General features: G+C 34.5%; 1 protein-coding gene across 1 annotated transcript; it reads right to left on the bottom strand.

Moving 5' to 3' along the window:
* Positions 1-5: 5 nt before the first annotated feature.
* Positions 6-18,964, bottom strand: LOC129001067 (T-cell activation inhibitor, mitochondrial-like). The gene is made up of 11 exons (XM_054428221.1): positions 18,572-18,964; positions 15,804-15,942; positions 14,227-14,350; positions 13,262-13,532; positions 12,448-12,538; positions 8,695-8,824; positions 8,287-8,378; positions 7,712-7,812; positions 6,703-6,846; positions 3,845-3,976; positions 6-2,941 (listed from the first exon to the last, which is right to left on the bottom strand). The coding sequence occupies exons 1-11, from the start codon at positions 18,607-18,609 to the stop codon at positions 2,710-2,712; spliced, it is 1,494 nt and encodes a 497-aa protein (XP_054284196.1). The 5' UTR covers positions 18,610-18,964; the 3' UTR covers positions 6-2,709.
* Between the last annotated feature and the right edge of the window lie 830 nt (positions 18,965-19,794).

Genomic DNA, 19,794 nt, shown 5'->3' with positions numbered 1-19,794 from the left:
ACAGGTAAATAAATATCTTTAATATCACATAAAAAGTCCATTCACACAAAGTTCATGAACAGATTTGTATTATTTTTAAGTGACACATCTGCTGAACAAATATATTCCTACACAAAACCAATAAAATCAACTTGAATATACAATACTTCAACAAAAACTTGATAAATTTTGCATGCACAAATTAAGTGCTTGTTGTAATGTGATTATTTCGTCCATGGCAATATTCACAACAATTTTCCCCCTTAAAGTTGTGTTTACAAGAAGCCAGGCAGGCAGGCTAGGCCTACTTTCCTCTGGTGTATTTCAAGTTGTATGATGCAGGTAACCTGCCCTTGCCTCAAGTAACTTGAAAGGGGTAGCAGATTTTTATCCCCCTGGAATTTTACCCCCTGGGCAAACGTGACGTCACAAACCAGGGGGTAAAATTTCGGCCGCGAACTTTTGAGTTTCGCAACATCAGCTCGATGGATTAAACGCGGAATTAAACATATTATTTTCACGGTTGTGAATTTAATCAGAACACATCAAATTATAAAAACCTAGAATGTACGGCCCGGATTTTTACCCCCGGAATTTTACCCCCTGGATTTTTACCCCCCGGAATTTTACCCCCTGGCCAGATATATAAATTAGTGAGAATGATTAATTATCTTCATTCAGTTTTAATTTAATAGTTAACATTTTATTATTAAGTAGCCTATCATAATTTATTTTTAACATTAACTAATCGAACAGGTTTTAAATTTTAATTTTGAGATTCGAGTATAAGGATTCGATCTTTGAAGCCAACTGTTGGTTAATATGATCAAAATAAAACAGCGAATTCTGTTTACTTAGTTGAGATTACAAAATAAATAAATAAATATCGGTTACTAAATATAAATAATGAAACGTTTGCAATTAATTGAAATAATAAAATCAATCATTCAATTTCTAAAATCTGCCAGGGGGTAAAAATCCGGCCCGTACATCTTCAGTTGCCTAAACGCTAGTTATATGGACAGGGGGTAAAATTCCGGTTTTTATCGCTAATCTAATTAATCACACTCTTGACTATTTTCATTAGACTTCCAAATCCGCGGGGGTAAAATTCCGGCACAACAACAAACTTTTGGCCACTCAGGTTACTACGTCATAGTGACGTCAGCTTTGCCCAGGGGGTAGAATTCCGGCGACCCACTTGAAATGTACTAGAGAAATGTAACCTGCCTGCCTACTGGCCTCGTGTAAATATGGCTTAATTTTATCCCACAAAATCATCAACTAAAACTTGTTCTCATTGATCATTTTTGTTAATCGGAAACAATTTTTGTAAGAACAATTTTAAATGAAAGGAGCTATTACCGTAGGTACATGTATATTATGTGATTGTGTCTGTAAATATGAAAACTCGTCATTTTGAAATTTAAAAACGACGTGTGAGACTGGGGATACACTTGAATGAGATGGAAAATCAGCAAACTGGTTGTTTTTGTTATAGGGTTTAAAAATTGTTCAAATATTTTATTCTTTACTGTTACTAAAAAAAATTTGCCAAATTTCATTGAAACCATTGTGTAGAGCTTAAAGAACATATAATTTTGTATATTAAAGCGTTGTTGTAAAATTAAAGGTTACAGAGAAAATTAAAAAAACTGAACATTTAAAATTCCCAAGTAGAAAAAGTCAACTTGTGGATAAGACTTTTTTTATTAACAATTTTAACCAAGTGTCATAGGGTTTGGATTTTAAATCATTTTTGGTATGGTATCTAGTGTAATTTTGATTCAATTACTCGTTTTCATGGAATTCGACTTTGACTATTTTAAAAGGCAGCCATTTTTAAATTTAACAAGTAAAATTTCTTAAAAATAGTTAAAAGAAAATTAAAATAACAAAAACTTAAAATGTGTAACAAGTTTTATTACAGTGTCTCTAATGGGCTTTTTATAAATGTAAACTAAGAACTAAATTTACGTTTTGTGAGTTATTTAGCTTAAAGATTGGGCAGTATGACAATAAATTTGGTAATGAAATAGTATTTTCACTACTAGTCACGAAAGTGACCAATTTCAAAGTGGGACTTTTGTGACGAGTACTGAACAATACTTTTTATCACAATAAAAATACTACTTCATCAAACTTACTATTTGTTTTTGGTGTATGGACATTTTTGAAGATCTCAGCTGTATGGAAATGGGCTATTTTTGAATACAGTGTGATGAAAAAGGTATTTTCAACTCTAGCTCAAAATCAAACCTCATTTGTTTCACTTGTCATGTAAAAAGGAATCACTTTAGGCCGTAGCTATGAAATACATTATGGCCCCCCAACACTTGATGAAAGGTAAACTTTCTAAAACAGTTACAGGTCTCAATGTGCTAGTTGCCATGACAGATATTTTTGTTTGTTTCATACCTTGCATACTAATTTTACTGTTTATATTACTTATTGTTTTTTTATTGTTTATATTACTTTAGCATTATTTATCTGCGAGTAAAATACTTACATGTTAAAACAAAAGCTATCAATCACATTCTTTTACATACGATTAAAATATACTCTGGCAATAGTTGTGTAATTTGTTCATTACGAATTTACCTAAAATCTACTTTAATACTTGATTCAAAGCTCTCTACAATAACATATAATTTGGGGAAGGTTTCCCATCACAACTTGTGCTAGACTAGAATAGTAACTAAAGTTACAAAGTTGTCTACCACAATAAGTTTACAACTTGAAATCCCACGGTATACAGATTTGGCCGTCGCTCATCACAGAATAGTAGTTGGTTATATAAAGCCTGTTTTGCCTAAGTGAAGACAGCTCATCTCGATGTTCCAGCAGACGTTGCAGACAGCTTGTCATTAAATCAGGTGTAACACAGTCGTCTTTGTTTAAGGCCTCCAGTTTGAGTTCCGCTAAGCATTGTTTATGGAGTTCTTTTTCAATATGTTTATGGCTGGAAATAGATATATCTTGTCAATCTACAAAATTTTACAATATCTAAAAATAGGAAATGTAGGTTTGAATGTCATCATAAACTTAAAATTATTTACCAGTTTCTTGTAAAAGAATACCTAAACAAAGGTTAATTTCCTTAAACACATTTTAGGTTTTCTGTTAAATAATGCCTAAACTGATTAACAGGGTGTCCACAGAAATTTTGTCATCAATTTTTCCTGACTTTCCATGACTATCCATGACCATTAACCATTGATTTTCATGACTCACGAACTTAACTCAAAAATTATAATATACCGTACACACACGAATAATACTGCCTAGACAAGTTATTTTACAGAAAATATTGAAATATGTATTAACAGATAACAATGGAGTACAATAGGTACAACAATGAACTAATACAAACTCAAAACCCATAAACTAAGACAATATTTTACAGAAAATATTGAAATATGTATTAACAGATAACAATGGAGTACAATAGGTACGACAATGAACTAATACAAACTCAAAACCCATAAACTAAGACAACTGTATAAATTGAAATTGTAGTACATTTGTGAAAAATTCGGAAAAATGCTACAATAGTCGCGGTTACGGCCGACTAGAGCATTGAAAGGTCCCCTGAAATCCATCCATAATTGGGGATTTCCATGACTTTTTGCCTATTTCCATGACTTTCCATGACTTTTTGCTTATTTCCATGACTTTCAATGACCATCATTTTTTTCCATGACTTTCCATGACTATCCCTGACTTTCCAGAGTGTGGACACCCTGGATTAACTTAATGCTCAGTAATCAAAACATAATAATTTTTTTAACATTGGTAGAGATCAAATTTTCAGAAGATGGTACATATTTTTACAACATCTGTACAGTAGTAACCGTTTACTTACGATCTATAATGATGCAATAGGCGAGAAGCGTTGTCCAAGTTTTCGGAGATAAAGTTTACCAATAGGAACGAAGGACAGGAGGCTGGCACGATGAACTGACCAGTTGGTGACACCATCAACGGCCCCGCCTCGCTGTTAGCATTTGACAATATTCAGTGGTTAAATTATGCTAAATATTATTATGGTCTGTATGATGGAACCTGTCTCGTGTATCGGCTACCTGGAGAGTGGCCAATGGTTTAAGGCCCAGGCCAGTCCCAGATAGACGAAGGGTTAGAAGTAGGGGTCTGCGGTGCACCGAAAAAGTCGGTACGGTACGGTACAAGCTTAATTACCGTCATCGGTTCGGTACAGCATTTTACACGGTACAAATTCGGTTCGGTACAGCCTATTATAATAATAAATTACTTTCAGTTTACTATCGTAGTCAACAACGGCAGTTGGTTCCGAGCACATAAAAGTCTTATCAGATGTTTGTTTACGATCTTCATAATTTATTACTAGCGATGGTGCAATAAAAAACCCATTAGCAGTCCCAAATCCATTAACATTTTATCACGACAATAATTGTTGTATTGAAGTACTTCCAAGAACTGTTGAGTTTTATCACTTTTATTTCTTTACGACTTTCCCCAATTCTGTTTTATCATAAAAATAATAGTTTTATGATGACTGTTAAATGTTATCTCTAACTTAATCAGTATTTTCGTGAATATTGAATTTGCCGCTGGCCATTGCCTACTGCCATAAAACTGTTTATAGCTACATATTAAACTTGTAACTAATCTACAATCTTATTTTATAAATTAAAATATTTGTTATGGATATTTTATCTTTCTATTGACGACCATGGATTTAAACAAACTTTTGTCGTGATTTTAATTTCAACATCAAAATACAATATTGCACAATCGTGATATTTTAGGCCATTGACCTTTATTATGCATCCGGTATTGCTGTTTCAGAAGAGAAGCACGTTGATAAATTATAAATTGATATTCCCGTATTTAAAAAGAATTATTTTATAAACCTATAAAACAAAATCATAAAATCTTACATAAAGATAACAATAACGGAAATTGTAAAAAGGGTATAAAGATAACAACGTCTTTTATTCTTTCTCTTTGTTCTTCTATTTCTTGGGTTTCCCTTCATCACGCATTCAACAAGTTGCCATGGTTACTAATCACCCATGTCGTTATCAGCTTTTGTGACATAGCTCACAGCAGGGGGTAAAACTTGACGAAAATCGGTAAATTTTTACCTATTATTTAATTACCAATGAATGTACTACTTTATTGGTATTTGGTATTGTATTAATAATCGGTCCAAATGGCAGATTTTTGTCAAATTTTACACCAAATTTATTGAAATTTCAAGGTGAATATTAATAAAACAATTATTACCAAATATTTGTATTCATTTAAAAGATTGATTTGTGGTATTGGGTTCCCCACTGAGTGCAGCCGAGCGGCACTAATGAGGGTCGGACCTTCTTGGGGGTGAACAATAGACGGCTTATCAGACCCTCCCCTCCCCCGTGGTCTGGAGAAAGCATGTAAACAAACTATTGCACAAGCGTGACTTGACATTGAGCTGCTTCAACTATAATTTTGTAAAATGAACTGTGATGTTTCAAAATAAAAAACAATAATTTGGGACCATACTGCTTAACAATAATGGACTGCAATTATTGTTGAACATTCAATCCATTTTTAACAAACTAAGATTATACGATTCAAATACAATTATAAAAATTATCTTGGTATTTTACTTGGGGTAATGAAGTTATGTAGGCTAGTGTAATTCTCGGTTCATCAAGGTTCTACTGAATTATGTTTGGCAGTGAATAAGTGTAGAATGCAATTTATAAATTCAGGGATACACACCTTTTACACAGTTATAAAGTCTAATTGCCCAACATCAAATCTTACTCTGTGATAATCCAAATTTTAGTTTCAGAAAAAAACTTTGCAAGAATTGTATCCATCTTATAACTTAACTAGTTTTGAAGCTGATAAAAAAAATGGTCTTTGCCATTACTTCATCATAACCTCCAGTTTTTCATTGTCATCTGCTGTGAACAGCTGTCAAAACTACACTGTCTTCTACTGAATGCTTTTATATGTTTTTAAAATTAAAAACAACTAGACATTGTGTTGGTTGGAAATAATTTACCAGTTTTGTGAAATTATCTTGTCAATAAATGTTTCAAACATGTTTATTCATAAAAACTCTTATCTATTTTTAAACTGCTTTATCATGGCTACTCAAAGTATCTCAGAGTAAAATAGGTAAAGCCTTTATCTCAACTGTGATTTTTCTTGACACAATCCTCATAGTAGTAAAAGGTTTTGTTTTAATAATATGTGGTACAGTAATTGTTGTTAGAAAACCATGAATGTAGGATACTATCCATTTTCATAGTAATGTCTATACTGTATTAAAGTTCAAAATAATGGTTTAGATACAGTTCTGAGAAGAAAACCGCAAAAATACGGGTAGCCGCGTACCGTACCGATTTTGTACCGAGAACCGAGGTACAAAATATTGTACCGTACCGAACCGTACCGACCTTAAATTTTCTGTACCGCAGACCCCTAGTTAGAAGATAGGTCCCATCAATAACTCCCTTCATCTTATAAAATATAAACATAACTAGTTTGGAGCCCTCAATCTATGGTGCTCTCTCCTGGCCAGCCAGACAAAAAATAAAATAAAAATAGGATGGAATCGTTTTTGCCCAGATCAGCGAATCCAAGCATAACTGGACGAAAAACAACACAGAAGCCTCCAGGGTTTTAGAGTATGAGAGGTATCTTAACAGTTTTTTAGGTTAAAGATAACAATTAGCTTACGTTTCAACAACAAGTTCGAAGTTCTCCAAAGAGTCCGGCCAAGTTTTCGGGAAGCCTCTTCTACCTTGGTGATCACCCAGAGATGTTGTCAACCGGTTCAAGTTTTTCTCATATTCTGCTGCCATAGTTTTCGGCTGGTATTTCCTTGAAATAAGCAAAATAATGTTTGTAATCAAGAATATCTTTTTGGCCAACAAGAATGTCCAACATGATGCAAAATAAGAGTGAATTTTATACTATTGAACCAATCTGAAGTAACAAAACTGTTTACTAACAAAACTGTTTACTCAAGTTTACAAGTTTACTCTAGTGGAAAGGTTAAATCTTAAGAGAAATTAAGTCAAAGTAGAAAAATCAAGCACAATTTAACTAATTTTATCATAGGTGGACCTAGATTAATGCGAGGCTTAAACCTTTGTATCAGGGAAAGAGAGAGACCCATAGATTATTAACGGGTGGGGCAACTAAAATGTCAAAACCATAAGGAGGCCTAAGGGCCGCAACAGGTACAGAGTATTCGTAGAACAATAATTGGTTTCTTAGTACTCTGAGACTTGACATGGCTTAAGTGTTGATACAGATATGAATCACAGATACTAAAGTTTTCAAAAGGTAACATATCTGGTAGTTGAGCCAATTTACCCGTTAGGTTAGATGCAGAGGTCTCTCTTCCCGCGCCCTCAACGATGTCCCTTTACGCCAAACAACTTTGGTACATAAAATTAACCTCGTAAAATATTTGAATTTACGTTAGCTCACTCATTCAGCCAGTTAGTCAGAGCAATAGCATTATACTATTGGTGATTCAGAAGTTTTGAACCCTTCAATTGAAAAATCCAGTCGAAGGCTAATTATGACTTATCAAAACTCCAAAAATGATTTGCTGTTTCTTCAACACAAAGCTATGTTTATCTGAGTAGAAAACACACACTATTTTACTAGATAAAGAGTGTTTAAGGCCTTCAACTTGAACAGCGAACAATAGAGCTTTAAAGACATTCAATTTTACCTTCGAACTACTCTGATATCCCGTAAAACTCTTGAAGCTGCTTTCTCAAAAGCTGGCAGACGAAGCAAAACTTTGTCTTCTTTTGGGAGATTCTTAATAAACTAAAACAAAAAACAAACACTGTCAAGAGTTAAGCCTGTGCACCAGCTTAACTGAAAACAAAGAACATATACCCTCTAGCACGAGGAATGCTTATGTTGGACAGAAAGTAGTGGAGATGACTTAACTAACAAAAGGTCTATGTTATAGAGTAAAACCAGGATTTGCATCGTTTCCCTCCAGAAATGTAAAAAAATGCCTCTACTGAATAGAAAAACATAAATACAAAACCATACAAAAAACATATACAATTTGGGAATGTTAATTGATAGTGATAATATCAGCAGGAAGTGTTGGTAGATGTTGATCTATTATTCACCATTAGTTTGGCTCCAATAAAAGTTGTCATAGCCAAAAAAGTGTAATTTTAAAAACTCAATAATAATTGTTGGGACAAATTGGACAAAAACCAAAGCTAATCTCAAAAAGACCCAACCATAAGCGCTACCTAGTTTAAGTAGCATATATTGTCTTACGTCCAGCCAATGTTGCCGCACTTCTCCGCTGTTGAGCAACACTTGTCCCTTCATACTGACTCCCGTGTCTCGGCTGAACACCAGCGACCGGCCTGCAACACACTTTACAATCAGTTACTAGGAAATTTAAATTTAGCTACATAGAGTATCTAAATATGTACTGAACAGTAAACCTTCATTACACACTTTTGTCAACTGAAGTTTTAGAATATCAACGAGCTTGCATTTGAAAACGTAATTGAATAATCCTACTGTTGAACAAGGAACTGACATAAGATAAAGCCGTAATTATTGTGTACAAGTTGTCCTCACTTATTGTTACTATCCTTACACGTTCCAATCACATTACTTGTTAATAGGGATTGGTCAGTTGTTAAAATTAGTTGTCGGTAAAAAACAAATCCTGACCTTTGAGCACGGCCATGTGTTCAGGGTGCTGCTGTGCCAAGGATAGGAAGCTCATAAGACAGCCTCGGAAATGAGCAATATTCCAACCACAGTCACTCGTAACATCGGCCAGTCCGAGAGATCTGCACGCCTGTGAAAAAGTAATTCATTAATTATGCTATCAAATAATAAGGCTAACCAACAAGGCCATGCTAAGTTACAAGGCCAGGGTTTGGACTGTTCCACCCCCCAAAAAATTGTTAAAATACCAAAGACGTAGAAACACAAAAAAAAAACAATATGCCAAGGTACAATGTTTGAGAAACGATTGTTCCTAATTCATTGAACATTCAAAGATTTATTTCAACAAGAAACAAGATTGCACACTTGTACAGTTGATGTCAAGATACTAAGACTAATAAATTAACAAGAGTGAATATATTATCTCTCTAAAGATCAACAAAGCCATCTATATAACTATAAACAAGGTAACAAGGTGTAAACAACAGAGTAAGACTAGTCAATGTCAATAATTAATTACTAAAACTTAAATTAATTCTGGAACATTTAAAATAAAGGAACATCAAGGATTCATAACATACAACTGATAATTCAAATTCACCCTAATATCTAGGACTTCTTCAGAGAGTAGATCCAAGACACTAATTTGTCTGAGACTATCTATAAAAAAAAAAACAACTCCCATTTCATTCATTTTGTTTCATTTCCTTTTATTTGAAGGGTAAAATAATTGTTAAATACTTAAATTATTACTGTCCCGTATTATATTTTCTTAATGAGCGATTACCAACTTGTAAAATATGCCCGCCACAGTAAATCTGCAGACTAAGGGTAATTACAATTTTTTTCAGGTTTTTCACTAAAAAATGTCCTCTCAAAGTTGTTAGATTTAAATTTTATTTTTTAAATAACATTAAATTTAATGAGTACTTGGTTTGCTACAACTGAGAAGGTAGAAAATTGGGCATTTTATTGAACTGTTAATAGCTTAGTTTAGTATTAAATCAACAAATTTGCCAAATTTAATCAAACTAAAACTCTAAACGCAAACTACAACCATCCTCAATAAAAAAAAAAACATACTGTAATTATTAGACGTACAACAACGCTTAAACATAAAATTATTTGTTTCTTTAAGCTCTACAAAATAGTTTAGCAAGAAATAACAAAAATTCATGTTTTGGGGGTCAAAAATGGGAAAAACAAAATGTTTAAAAACATAATCTCCCTATATAGGAACTCTAAGGTTGCCTTGTTTTTAGCACATACCAGGTACAGTTATCTATCAGCTGTACTTGTTGAATTAGCCTGTGACAGGATAAAGTTTTGTTTTTAGATGAGTGATTATCAGCATTGAAGACCAAGGTCATTTTATAGCAACACTAGCTGTGTGCCCGTTCTACGCACGGGGATCTTATTGTAGTCAGTTATTGAAACAGAATTTGGTTTGCATGTTTTCAGATATGCTGGCAAAACTATTATACAGTATATAAACCTTCGCAAATACAGTAACTGACAGTTTCAAGCCAAAACAAATGCTTCGAAATTAAATGTAACCTGGGTCGTGTTGGTCCATATGTTAAATCCAATGATTAAACTAAAAAATGCTTTATAGATCTATGAGGCATAGCCCTAATGTAGGCCTATAATTGAAAGTTACCTTCCACAATGGTTAAAAGTATTTAAGGTACTACTTCAACCTCCCAATTTAACACTTTATTCGTGTTGACATTTTCATTATAAAGGTACTTTTGTCCTTTCCGTGAAACACTGAGAAATAAGGACATTAATGCTTTACTAACAGACATACACACAAAAATACAGAACTTAATTAGGGGGTTTGCTACGCTTTAAGCATAACAAAGTACTTGTAAAATTAGTATCTAAAATATTTTGTTAATGTCCTCAAATTTCATCATAACAATGTATATTTGCTTGGATCGATGATGACCCGAAATGACGGCTTACTATATGAAATGAAGACGACTGGTCCAGGGTGGTCCAGCCACCCTGGTATAGACGATTGGTAATTTATAGTAAATATTACCAAAATAGGCCACTAACTATTGATACATAAACAACGTAAAGCGTTTAAACAATTCATTATGGTTAGTTGAATAAATGTTTTACTAAAGTGCGTTATCGTTTTCTTAGCATAAACTAACATTTTGGAATCAAGAAAGAAAAAGCAAAAATTGTACAGTTAAGACATCAATTAAATTGAATACGCCTGTAATAATAAATAAGGTGCAACACCAACGATAACTAATTTGTAAAGTACAGTGATGTGTTGGTACTTAAAAATGATTCTTGCTACTACCAACAGTACCAACGGTTCTAAGGAATAGAACCGGTACCAAAAACCAACGTTCACAGTTGAGAACTATAGTACAGCCGACCAATTATATGAGTTAATCAAGTCCCGAGGTTATTGATCTCTTGGTTTTTGATTTTCTCGTAAAACGTTTTAAAACGGCAATCAAAGTTATTTCCCAATAATTGCTTTATTTGTAAACAACTTTTAATGTAAACTTATCTGTGTCAGTTTTTAAAAAAAACAACCTCATACAAACAACTTTTTGTTATTTAATAGATTAGGCCCTACGTACCTATTCTCTAAACAATGATTGGTAAAGGCTATCTAATAACATTAGAAGGAAATGTGACAAAAATCACACAACGTTGGGTTTTTGGACGTTTGTAATTTTATTTCTTAAGTAGGTAGGCCGTGTATTCTAGGGAAAAGTACCGGTATCAAGGATCGTCGTCGAACAGTTTGTTATGAATAATTGGGTAGGCGTACGTACCCAAGAGCATGGCTGTATGGTCCAGCGATTGCATCACACGGTGAGTAGGTACTATTGACTATATATATATAGTCAATGGTAGGAACAGAAAATAACACATTGTTACAATCAACCACTGCAGTTGTGATTTTTTACTTACCACTTTACACAACCGCCATTGAAGCGCCGTGTCAATGAGTGGAAACCATATTTCTAAGCCATTGGCGACGATCATTATTAAATTTAAAGTTTCCCAGCCGTATACAACACTGATTCAAGGTCTTCTTTCTGGTTATCAAAACTCAAGAACAATTTATACACAAAGAATCTCTGGTTCCTGAACTGGATGATGCCTAGTTATTTAATTTCATTTACACGGTTACACTATTACACTATATTATTGCACTTTCGATTAATTAAATCCGTTATGTAAGAAAAACGTTTTTAATCACTTGGGATTTACATTCAAAACGTGATTGAAAAAGGTTGCGGTATTTGTAAACAACATTTGTAAACATATCAGTGACAGCTAGGAAAAATAATCTTGATCCGAACAGCTGTTCGTTATTTCATAGATGATTATGCAATAAAAATTGGACGAAAACTTGACATAAATCGCACAAAACTACATTTTTGAACGTTCGTAATATTATTTACAAAGTAGTGAGGCCATATTTTAATGGCTAAAGACAATCTCGCCAATCCAGTGAATACATTAAAATGACTTGGATCTTGATAGGTACTCTCGTTTTCCAGGAGAAGATAGCGTAAAATGCCATCTTGAGTGTTACAGACAAAGGGAAAGACAGACAGACAGACAGACAGACAGACAGACAGAAATTGAGATAAGGCTCGTTTCTGCTTATTTAATGTATAAGACGTAAAAATAACCTAAAAATATATAATTCTGAGCAATGTACAGACAAAACTCTAATTTTATTTATATAGATTAAGTTGTCTAACTCACCTGATCCTGAAGTTTAGACACTTCCTCACGGACCGGCCCAACTGAGGCAAGTTTTTCCCTGGCCTCCGCTTCATTCTCATCTAGCCAACCGCTGTGAAAAATGGTTTCATAAAAAAATAACTCAACTGTAAATTCTGAGCTTTGAATTTCAAAATTAAAATATGTAACAACATCTCAAATTTACTTGCCGATAAAGAACCACGGGGAAGTCCTACAAACTTAGCACCCAAACCAGCAATTCGGGTATCTTGGTTAGATAAAGACATTTTTAAGTAAGTGGCTAGGAACTAGGAACCCTTTGCCGATGTTATTAACGACCCTGGTGACAAACTATAGAACCCAGTAGCTTTAATAGAAACTCATTGTCTCTGGACCTAGCCATACTTACAGATATTACAACCGGGACGAGTTGCATAACTGACTATCAAAACGCTAGACGAGCGCCTTGTCAATCAACACCTTAACCTTGAGCTTGTTTTAAACTAAGTCATGTATTTCCTTCAAAGAGTAAATGTTATGTATTTAAATTCTATTGTGTTTTAAATGAAATAACCACGCATACAGATAGGCCTACAATAAATAAAAGAAAATGTGTACAATATCATGTTTCAGTTAAAATGTTTAGCTCTAATTTGTGAGACTGTAATGATTGATAATGTGATGATGACTGTAAAGACATTTAGTACTGTACAAGTAAGTTAATTGGGTTTTAAATTACTCAACTGTGGTTTAATGCTTTGCTGTCATAAGACAAACAACTACAATTTTATGATTACTTATCAGAATAACTACTTTTGAGGAACTAAAAACTTACGTCAATGTCTGAAATTCCTTTGGAGGTTTCGGTTTTCGTTCAGGCCTTTTAATCCTGCTGTTATCCGTGTAGTCATACTCATTGTATTTTTTGTTTGTCCTCTGAGTATAGTGGTAAACCTGATCTCTAAACGATGGTCGAGTTGTCTCGGGGGACTTTGATGCAATTTTATCAACATAAGTCGTAGGGAGATTGCATGTTGACAATATCACAGTGAGAGTTTTTGATAGATCTTGTTCTTTCAGACTAATATTAACAGATTTCAGGCTTTCTGAAAAACAGACAATAGTTATTTTACCTTAAGTTAAATCTCTTTCATCTAATGTATTGTTGTAGGAGCCCTTATATCCATTAGACGCAGGCTTATAATGATCAGAACATTGAAATACTCAGATAATGATAAGAGCAAAACACAAACTTAATCAAATTTAATCTGCATAGCCTTGGATTGTGTGTTAAATAATGGTTAAAAAGGCCCTGCCTAATAATCCTCAAAATTAGAGCTTGTTGTTAACTTGCTACAGGCATTGTCAGCTTGTCACAAAATCAGTTTTCTTCCAGTCCTGATTGGGGCAATGTAAAGGCGTAAACAATAGAACCCCCTATACCCAGTCTCGGTTTTATTAGTCCTTCGTCTATTCGGCCACTTCTAGGAAGCAAATATCAACATGTTTTACTAACGGCTTACAGATTCGTAGTTTTAAGCACTAGGCTTCAAAACTAGCAAGATACATTTATACTACGTTTGACTACATTGATTACTTTATTATTAGGCATAAAATAAAATAGATTTTTTTTTTTTGTTTTTATTAGTTAATACGTTGGTTTATACGGCCATATTGTTATCTGGCCAGTCTTGTAGATACCATATGAGAGGGGTTTTACTGTGGTTAACAGTGCTTCAGAATTTTAAAACCTAAAAATTATTCTAGGCTATTTCATTGTCAGCAAGAGATGTTTTATACCTCGTGATGTGGCAACCCCTTGAGGCTTCAGATAAAACCGTAACGTCACAGGTCTCTGAGGCTTTTTCTGTTGAAGAGATTCCAGCACTGAGCTCAGAGTTTTCAATGAATTTTCATTGACTGCCTGCAATAAAAGAGTTAACATAAATAGAAATGATCAAATCACTTTAAATACTAAAAGGAATTCTTAGTTAGAAAAAGATGTTTCTAAACAATTTTATGTTTCTATTTTCTATTATTTTCTATGGATATTACAACTATCCATGACCGAGTAAAAAAAATTTTAACTTTAAGTTAAAATCTATGGTGACATCTCCTGAAGGGAAATCATTTTTTTTTTTGTCTTTACTACTACTTTTTGATTTTGCTCTCTACAGTAACCAGCCAACAATTAGAAATTAAGTCAAAACAAATTTTTGTAACAATAACAATGCTACAATGAAACAATTTTATCACATTAGTAGGCTCCGCTAAATTTTAATCCTTGTACTCAGTTGGCTTTAGGATGCGGAATTGCAACATCAGCTGGCTTGCACGGCTTACGTACCAATAGTCAGTCACCCTTCTCTGTGTATTATTAGCGCAATTCTACCATCATTAGCACCAAGCTTCTTCCTATACAGTAGAGTCCCTCTTATCCGGACTCCTCGGGACCGAGGCCAGTCCGGATAACGGGTTTTCCGGTTAAACCGTTAAACCCCCAAAACTTGTTATGTAACCCAAAATTTTTTACTTTAATTTAGGAGAGCATTGTATTTAGGCACGTGATCACTGGTCTCAAATCTTTCCCATGAGAACAGTTGTTTCAGTACCGCCCACTTCCTGCCGATCTAGTCTGGTTAAACCGGTGTGCTGATAAAAATTGTCCGGTTAAAGATATTTAATTTCCGCCGAATGTAGTCCGGTTAAAAGGTGTATTCTGCCAAGGATATCATCTGGACACAGTCATCAATCGGTATACATTTAGTAGAAAAAACTATTTTTCCACAGTGCTGCTGGCGTTTAAGTCTTTCCTTGTTGGCCATACGAACGGCAAAGGATGACTTATCCTACCCTCATCCCCATTCATAGGCCTTTGGCCTATAATACCTACCTTTGTATGGTTGCCATTTCAATTAAAAATATTAGGCTAACGTACCGGTATTTATGTTTTTATGTGAAGTTTAACTGAGCTACTTTGTCAAAGACCACGGTAAAAAGGTGCAGTTGCATCCTAACAATTGTCTTTCTGATCACAAAGGTAAAAAGTAGATGGTTAAATTCGTTTTTCAGTAGCTTATATGCAATAAATATAGAAATATTGGAGATTTAAACTGATTTATTTGATTTGGCGAGTCGGTGGCTCAGTGGTTAACGCTATGGACTTTGGGTCCATGCAGCAATGTTGTGGTTTCGGATCCTGGTACCCTCCACTACTTTTTATACATTTCACTCTCATGTTGTCCTGGCTCACCCCTTGCTTTGCTGAATAACTCCACACAAAGATCTATAGTCTGTGTGGACGGGTAAATGCAAGGTAAAAACAGGCCGCTAACCTCTTAAAAAACAAGAAAACTAATCAACAAATTCATAATTACCCTTTCTTGAGGAAATTGACCAAATAAATCAGGATGAACTGTGAAGTAAAATGGGCGAAGTGCAGTAGAAACCTCCCCAGATGTCATATGACGACAAACAGATCTCATGTATCCATAACCCCAAATGTCTGGACTCAGCCTAAAAAATTGAAAATCCTTAAAGTTAGTCTAAGTTAGGCCTATATAAAAAACTATTCTTTCATTTAATTAGGTAAGGTACCTACCTAGGTTAAATAAGTTACCGTACCTACTTCTTGTTGGATAACATTTCGTTTTAGCTTAATAGCCCAAGTTAATCCTAGCCAACTTAAAATTTAGTGAAATGACTGTTTATTGTTGTTGGCCTATTAGACTAAAGTTAGGCTAAGATGTAAGATTTTAAGCAAAAAAAAAATAAGTTAAACAATCAAAATTAAAGCAGATCCATGGATCTAACTTAGTTTATACAAAGGAACTAAGTAAATAATCTTAAGGCCGGCCGCACACTGATGCGACAAAACGTTTTGTCGAAAGACGTGGGAAGGGAGTGGCCTACCATGCAGTTAAATGGAGGCATCGCACACTGATGCGACAGAGGCTTCAGACGCGTTGTTTTGTCTGAAGACGTTTATGGGTGTTTTTGTGATCACCTCCAATATCATGATGGATAGCCTCTGGATCATTAAAATTAGCAGAATATGGTTTATGTTACCTTGCCTAAAATTATCCTTTATAGTTGTCAAACACGACAGCTGTTTCGTGCTACAATGAGCACATCTTCAAAGTGAAGAAACACAAAATCCACTCATTTAGCCCGCGATTGAGCATGTCAAAAAACACATAAAGTACATGAAGTTCACACAAAAACACATATTACAAACACTTGACCAAGTACCGCGAACACGCGACGCAGCGCCGGTAAACACATTACCGGCGCCGCGTCAAACATAACCATAAACATAAACCATATTCTGCCTCCAATATTTCGTCTGAAGCCAAAACGCGATCAGACAAACAGTTCTGCGCATGCGCGGAGGGCGGATACAGTACAACTTATCTATATATTGTAATAATTTTTCTTACAGCTAGCTTAGTAACTTAGTTCCTTTTCGATTCATGCAGAAAATAGAATCGAAAAGGAACTTAACGATATTTTAATTTCAAATACTCAAAATTATCTATATATTGTGATAATTTTTCTTACAGTTAGTAGATGTTCATTTTCAATTCATGCAGAAAATAATAAAAATGTTTTTTAAATTTTAAATATTTCAGCTAATTCCTATGCCTATTTTTTAATAATTTTCCTTACAGTTAGTAGTGGTTCATTTTAGATCCATGCAGAAAATACAGAAAATTTATGCTCCCTTTCTTTGTTTAGTTTTGCAAGTTGTATAAAGTTCCACAACATAATTGCTACGTCCACTTCCTCATCCATTTTATTAACACCACACAATAACTGGCTTTACACAACACTGGTCTACTGCTGACTGAATTTAGTTTTCCCTCCTGTTTTTGTCTTTTGTCTAAGACCACTGCACACCAATGTGACATTTTTGTTTTCCGACAAGACGTCTACCGAGAAAACGTTTTGACAAAAGACGTTTTGTCTGATCAATGTGCGGCCGGCCTAAGTAGGGTAGTGTTAAGTCTCACATTAAATTCTAAACAAAACTAGGCCTAAGTTACTCTACCGTACAAAGTTTTATTGAGTTAAGTTAAACCAAGAGTAAGGAACAAATTCTTTTTGGTTAAAGAGCACTAAGTAGAATTCCAGCTACTAGGAATTCACAAAATGTAGATATTTATAAGCATGCACTGTGGATGCGATACTCTCTGGTATGGATTAACACCCACACTATAGAGTACTACGACTATCCGTAAACTTAGTGGTAAGTTACGGTATTATCCTGATAATTACATAGACCAATTTGTTAATTACGAGGAAAAAAAATGTGGTTTGAATTCCACTACAAACTGTAGGTCCCTTTGATGCCATTGGTTGTATCGGCTACTAATTAACAGCTGTGTCTAAGGAATATGTCGGCCTTAGTCACTAACAAGACTACAAGATTGCGTTACTCATACTATACTCATCTCCATTCATAGCCTAGCCTACTTGGCTTAAAATACCTAAGTTTTACTTTCGTATGGTCGCCATTTCTTAGTAAAGGTCTTCATAGGACCTACACTATGAAGACAAGTTTAACTTAAAACTTAATTAATGATGATAAAAGTTTTGAGGACATGATTTTGGTTTCATACATCTGTTCCTGGGAACGTGTTTTTCTTCCTAGGCTGTATCAACATTAAGTTAACTTAATTAGACAGCAGTGCTGCAGTTAAGTTAACACAAGTTCTGGCTTTCACCACCAGGAGTGCAGTGTAGTTGCAGCGCACACAATACATAACTAGATGGCACTCCTGGTGGTGGACGCCAGAACATATACTAACCGCAGGCACAGAAAACAAACTAGGTACTATAACCCAGAATGCCAACCGCATGGTAAAAAGCGTTAACTTACCTACTTTGAGAGAGCTTTGCCTGTCAATTTGTAGGCAGCGCCACCAGCGTTGGCTATGCACTCAGGTGGCGCTGCCTACGAATTGACAGGCAGAGCTCTCTCAAAGTACTTAACGCTTATTACCATACGGTTGGCATTCTGGGTTGTAGTATGTATGTTATGTATGTATGTTTTCTGTGCCGCAGCACTGCTGTCAGTCTATATTTAATTCTATTTGTCAGTGCTAAAAGATTTAAAATAAGTTTTATCTGTTAACTTACTTACCATTGTTTTGCTCTTCTACATAAAATTTCTGTAGCCATTAAAAGTTGAACTGCTAAAGGTCCAATTATAATTGTTCAAACGAGAGCAAGACCCTACCTATGTATTTATCTTTAAGTAACTTATAAGTTACTCACTCACAGTACGAGCATAGCCTACGAAAATTACATCCACATTTTGTATAGGCCTATACACTTAATACACGTCTAGTGCAACAAAAATAAGAAAGCAACAAACAATGTGGTTCTTAAAGATTAACTTATCCCCCGAAACAATAATCACTTAGTTACACGATTTTTTCTTTGTTACACGGCAAGATCGGGGCCCTAGGGCCAAAACATTAACAAAACTTCTCTTCTTTTCTTCTCGCTCTTTAACCTTGAATCTGCGTTATTTATTATTGTGATGACCATGTTGTTTGTTGTTGTTGATTAGAACTTTTTTTTAAAGCCGAGCAAAGACGTAATAATAGTGGAGTGGTTGTGGAACTGTGGAGTGGAAGTACGAAGTAGAAGTAGTGAGTGGACTGGACTTAGGAGGACTCCAAGACTGGACTGAGTGAGTGTCAGTGAGTGTCAGTGTTGCCAAAAAGCGGGTAATTACCCGAAAAGCGGGTAATTTAGTTACCTGGGGGTAATGCTGCGGGTAATGGCAAATAGGTGGGTAAAAAGCGGGTAAATGACAACTGATCAAATATTATTTGTTTTTCGTATTATTACTTTTATATTTCACTAAAAGAAAAATATTTCCATTTATTTGTTTCCCATTAAAGTAATTTCATAGACTTTTTATTGTTTTACACTACTTCTCTTAACCTTCATCAGTTTGGTTCAGTTCTCATCATTGAGATATAGTTCACTCAGTGACTCAGTCACTCTAGTATGCTACAGCGTTCAGTCGGTTCGTTCGGTTCAGTTTCAGTTTCAGTCAGTACGGTTGTTTGTAGTCTTTTCTTTTGGATTGGGATTGGGGTGGAAAAACTTTTGAAGCCTGGCCTTAATTTAATGCCTGAAACCATGGTGGAAGGAAAATACCGTACTAGTCTAGTCTCTAGTCTACTTCTAAAGAGGATGAAAAATATAAAACAGGGGAATAATAATATTTATTGGTTATAATAACTATATTTTCTCCCTATTAATAATAAAAAATTACATTTTTAACAGTACTTACTCATTACTAAATAATTATATCACATAGGCTATCATAAAAAAAACCAAATCATTGTA

The sequence above is a fragment of the Macrosteles quadrilineatus genome, unplaced genomic scaffold (assembly GCF_028750875.1).
Source record: "Macrosteles quadrilineatus isolate MER2022 unplaced genomic scaffold, UCM_ALF_1.0 Scaffold_8__2_contigs__length_117827958, whole genome shotgun sequence".
Taxonomy (NCBI): Eukaryota; Metazoa; Arthropoda; class Insecta; order Hemiptera; family Cicadellidae; genus Macrosteles; species Macrosteles quadrilineatus.
Note: the sequence above shows the minus strand (reverse complement) of the source record. Positions and strands in the feature narration are given on the sequence as shown.

Coding starts and splice junctions, on each gene's coding strand:
- LOC129001067 (XM_054428221.1), bottom strand. CDS start 18,609: ATGGCTACAGAAATTTTATGTAGAAGAGCAAAACAATG. Junction 13,533..14,226: donor AGGGGTTGCCACATCACGAG/GTATAAAACATC, acceptor TCTGTTTTTCAG/AAAGCCTGAAATCTGTTAAT. Junction 3,977..6,702: donor TTCGAACTTGTTGTTGAAAC/GTAAGCTAATTG, acceptor AAATGCTAACAG/CGAGGCGGGGCCGTTGATGG.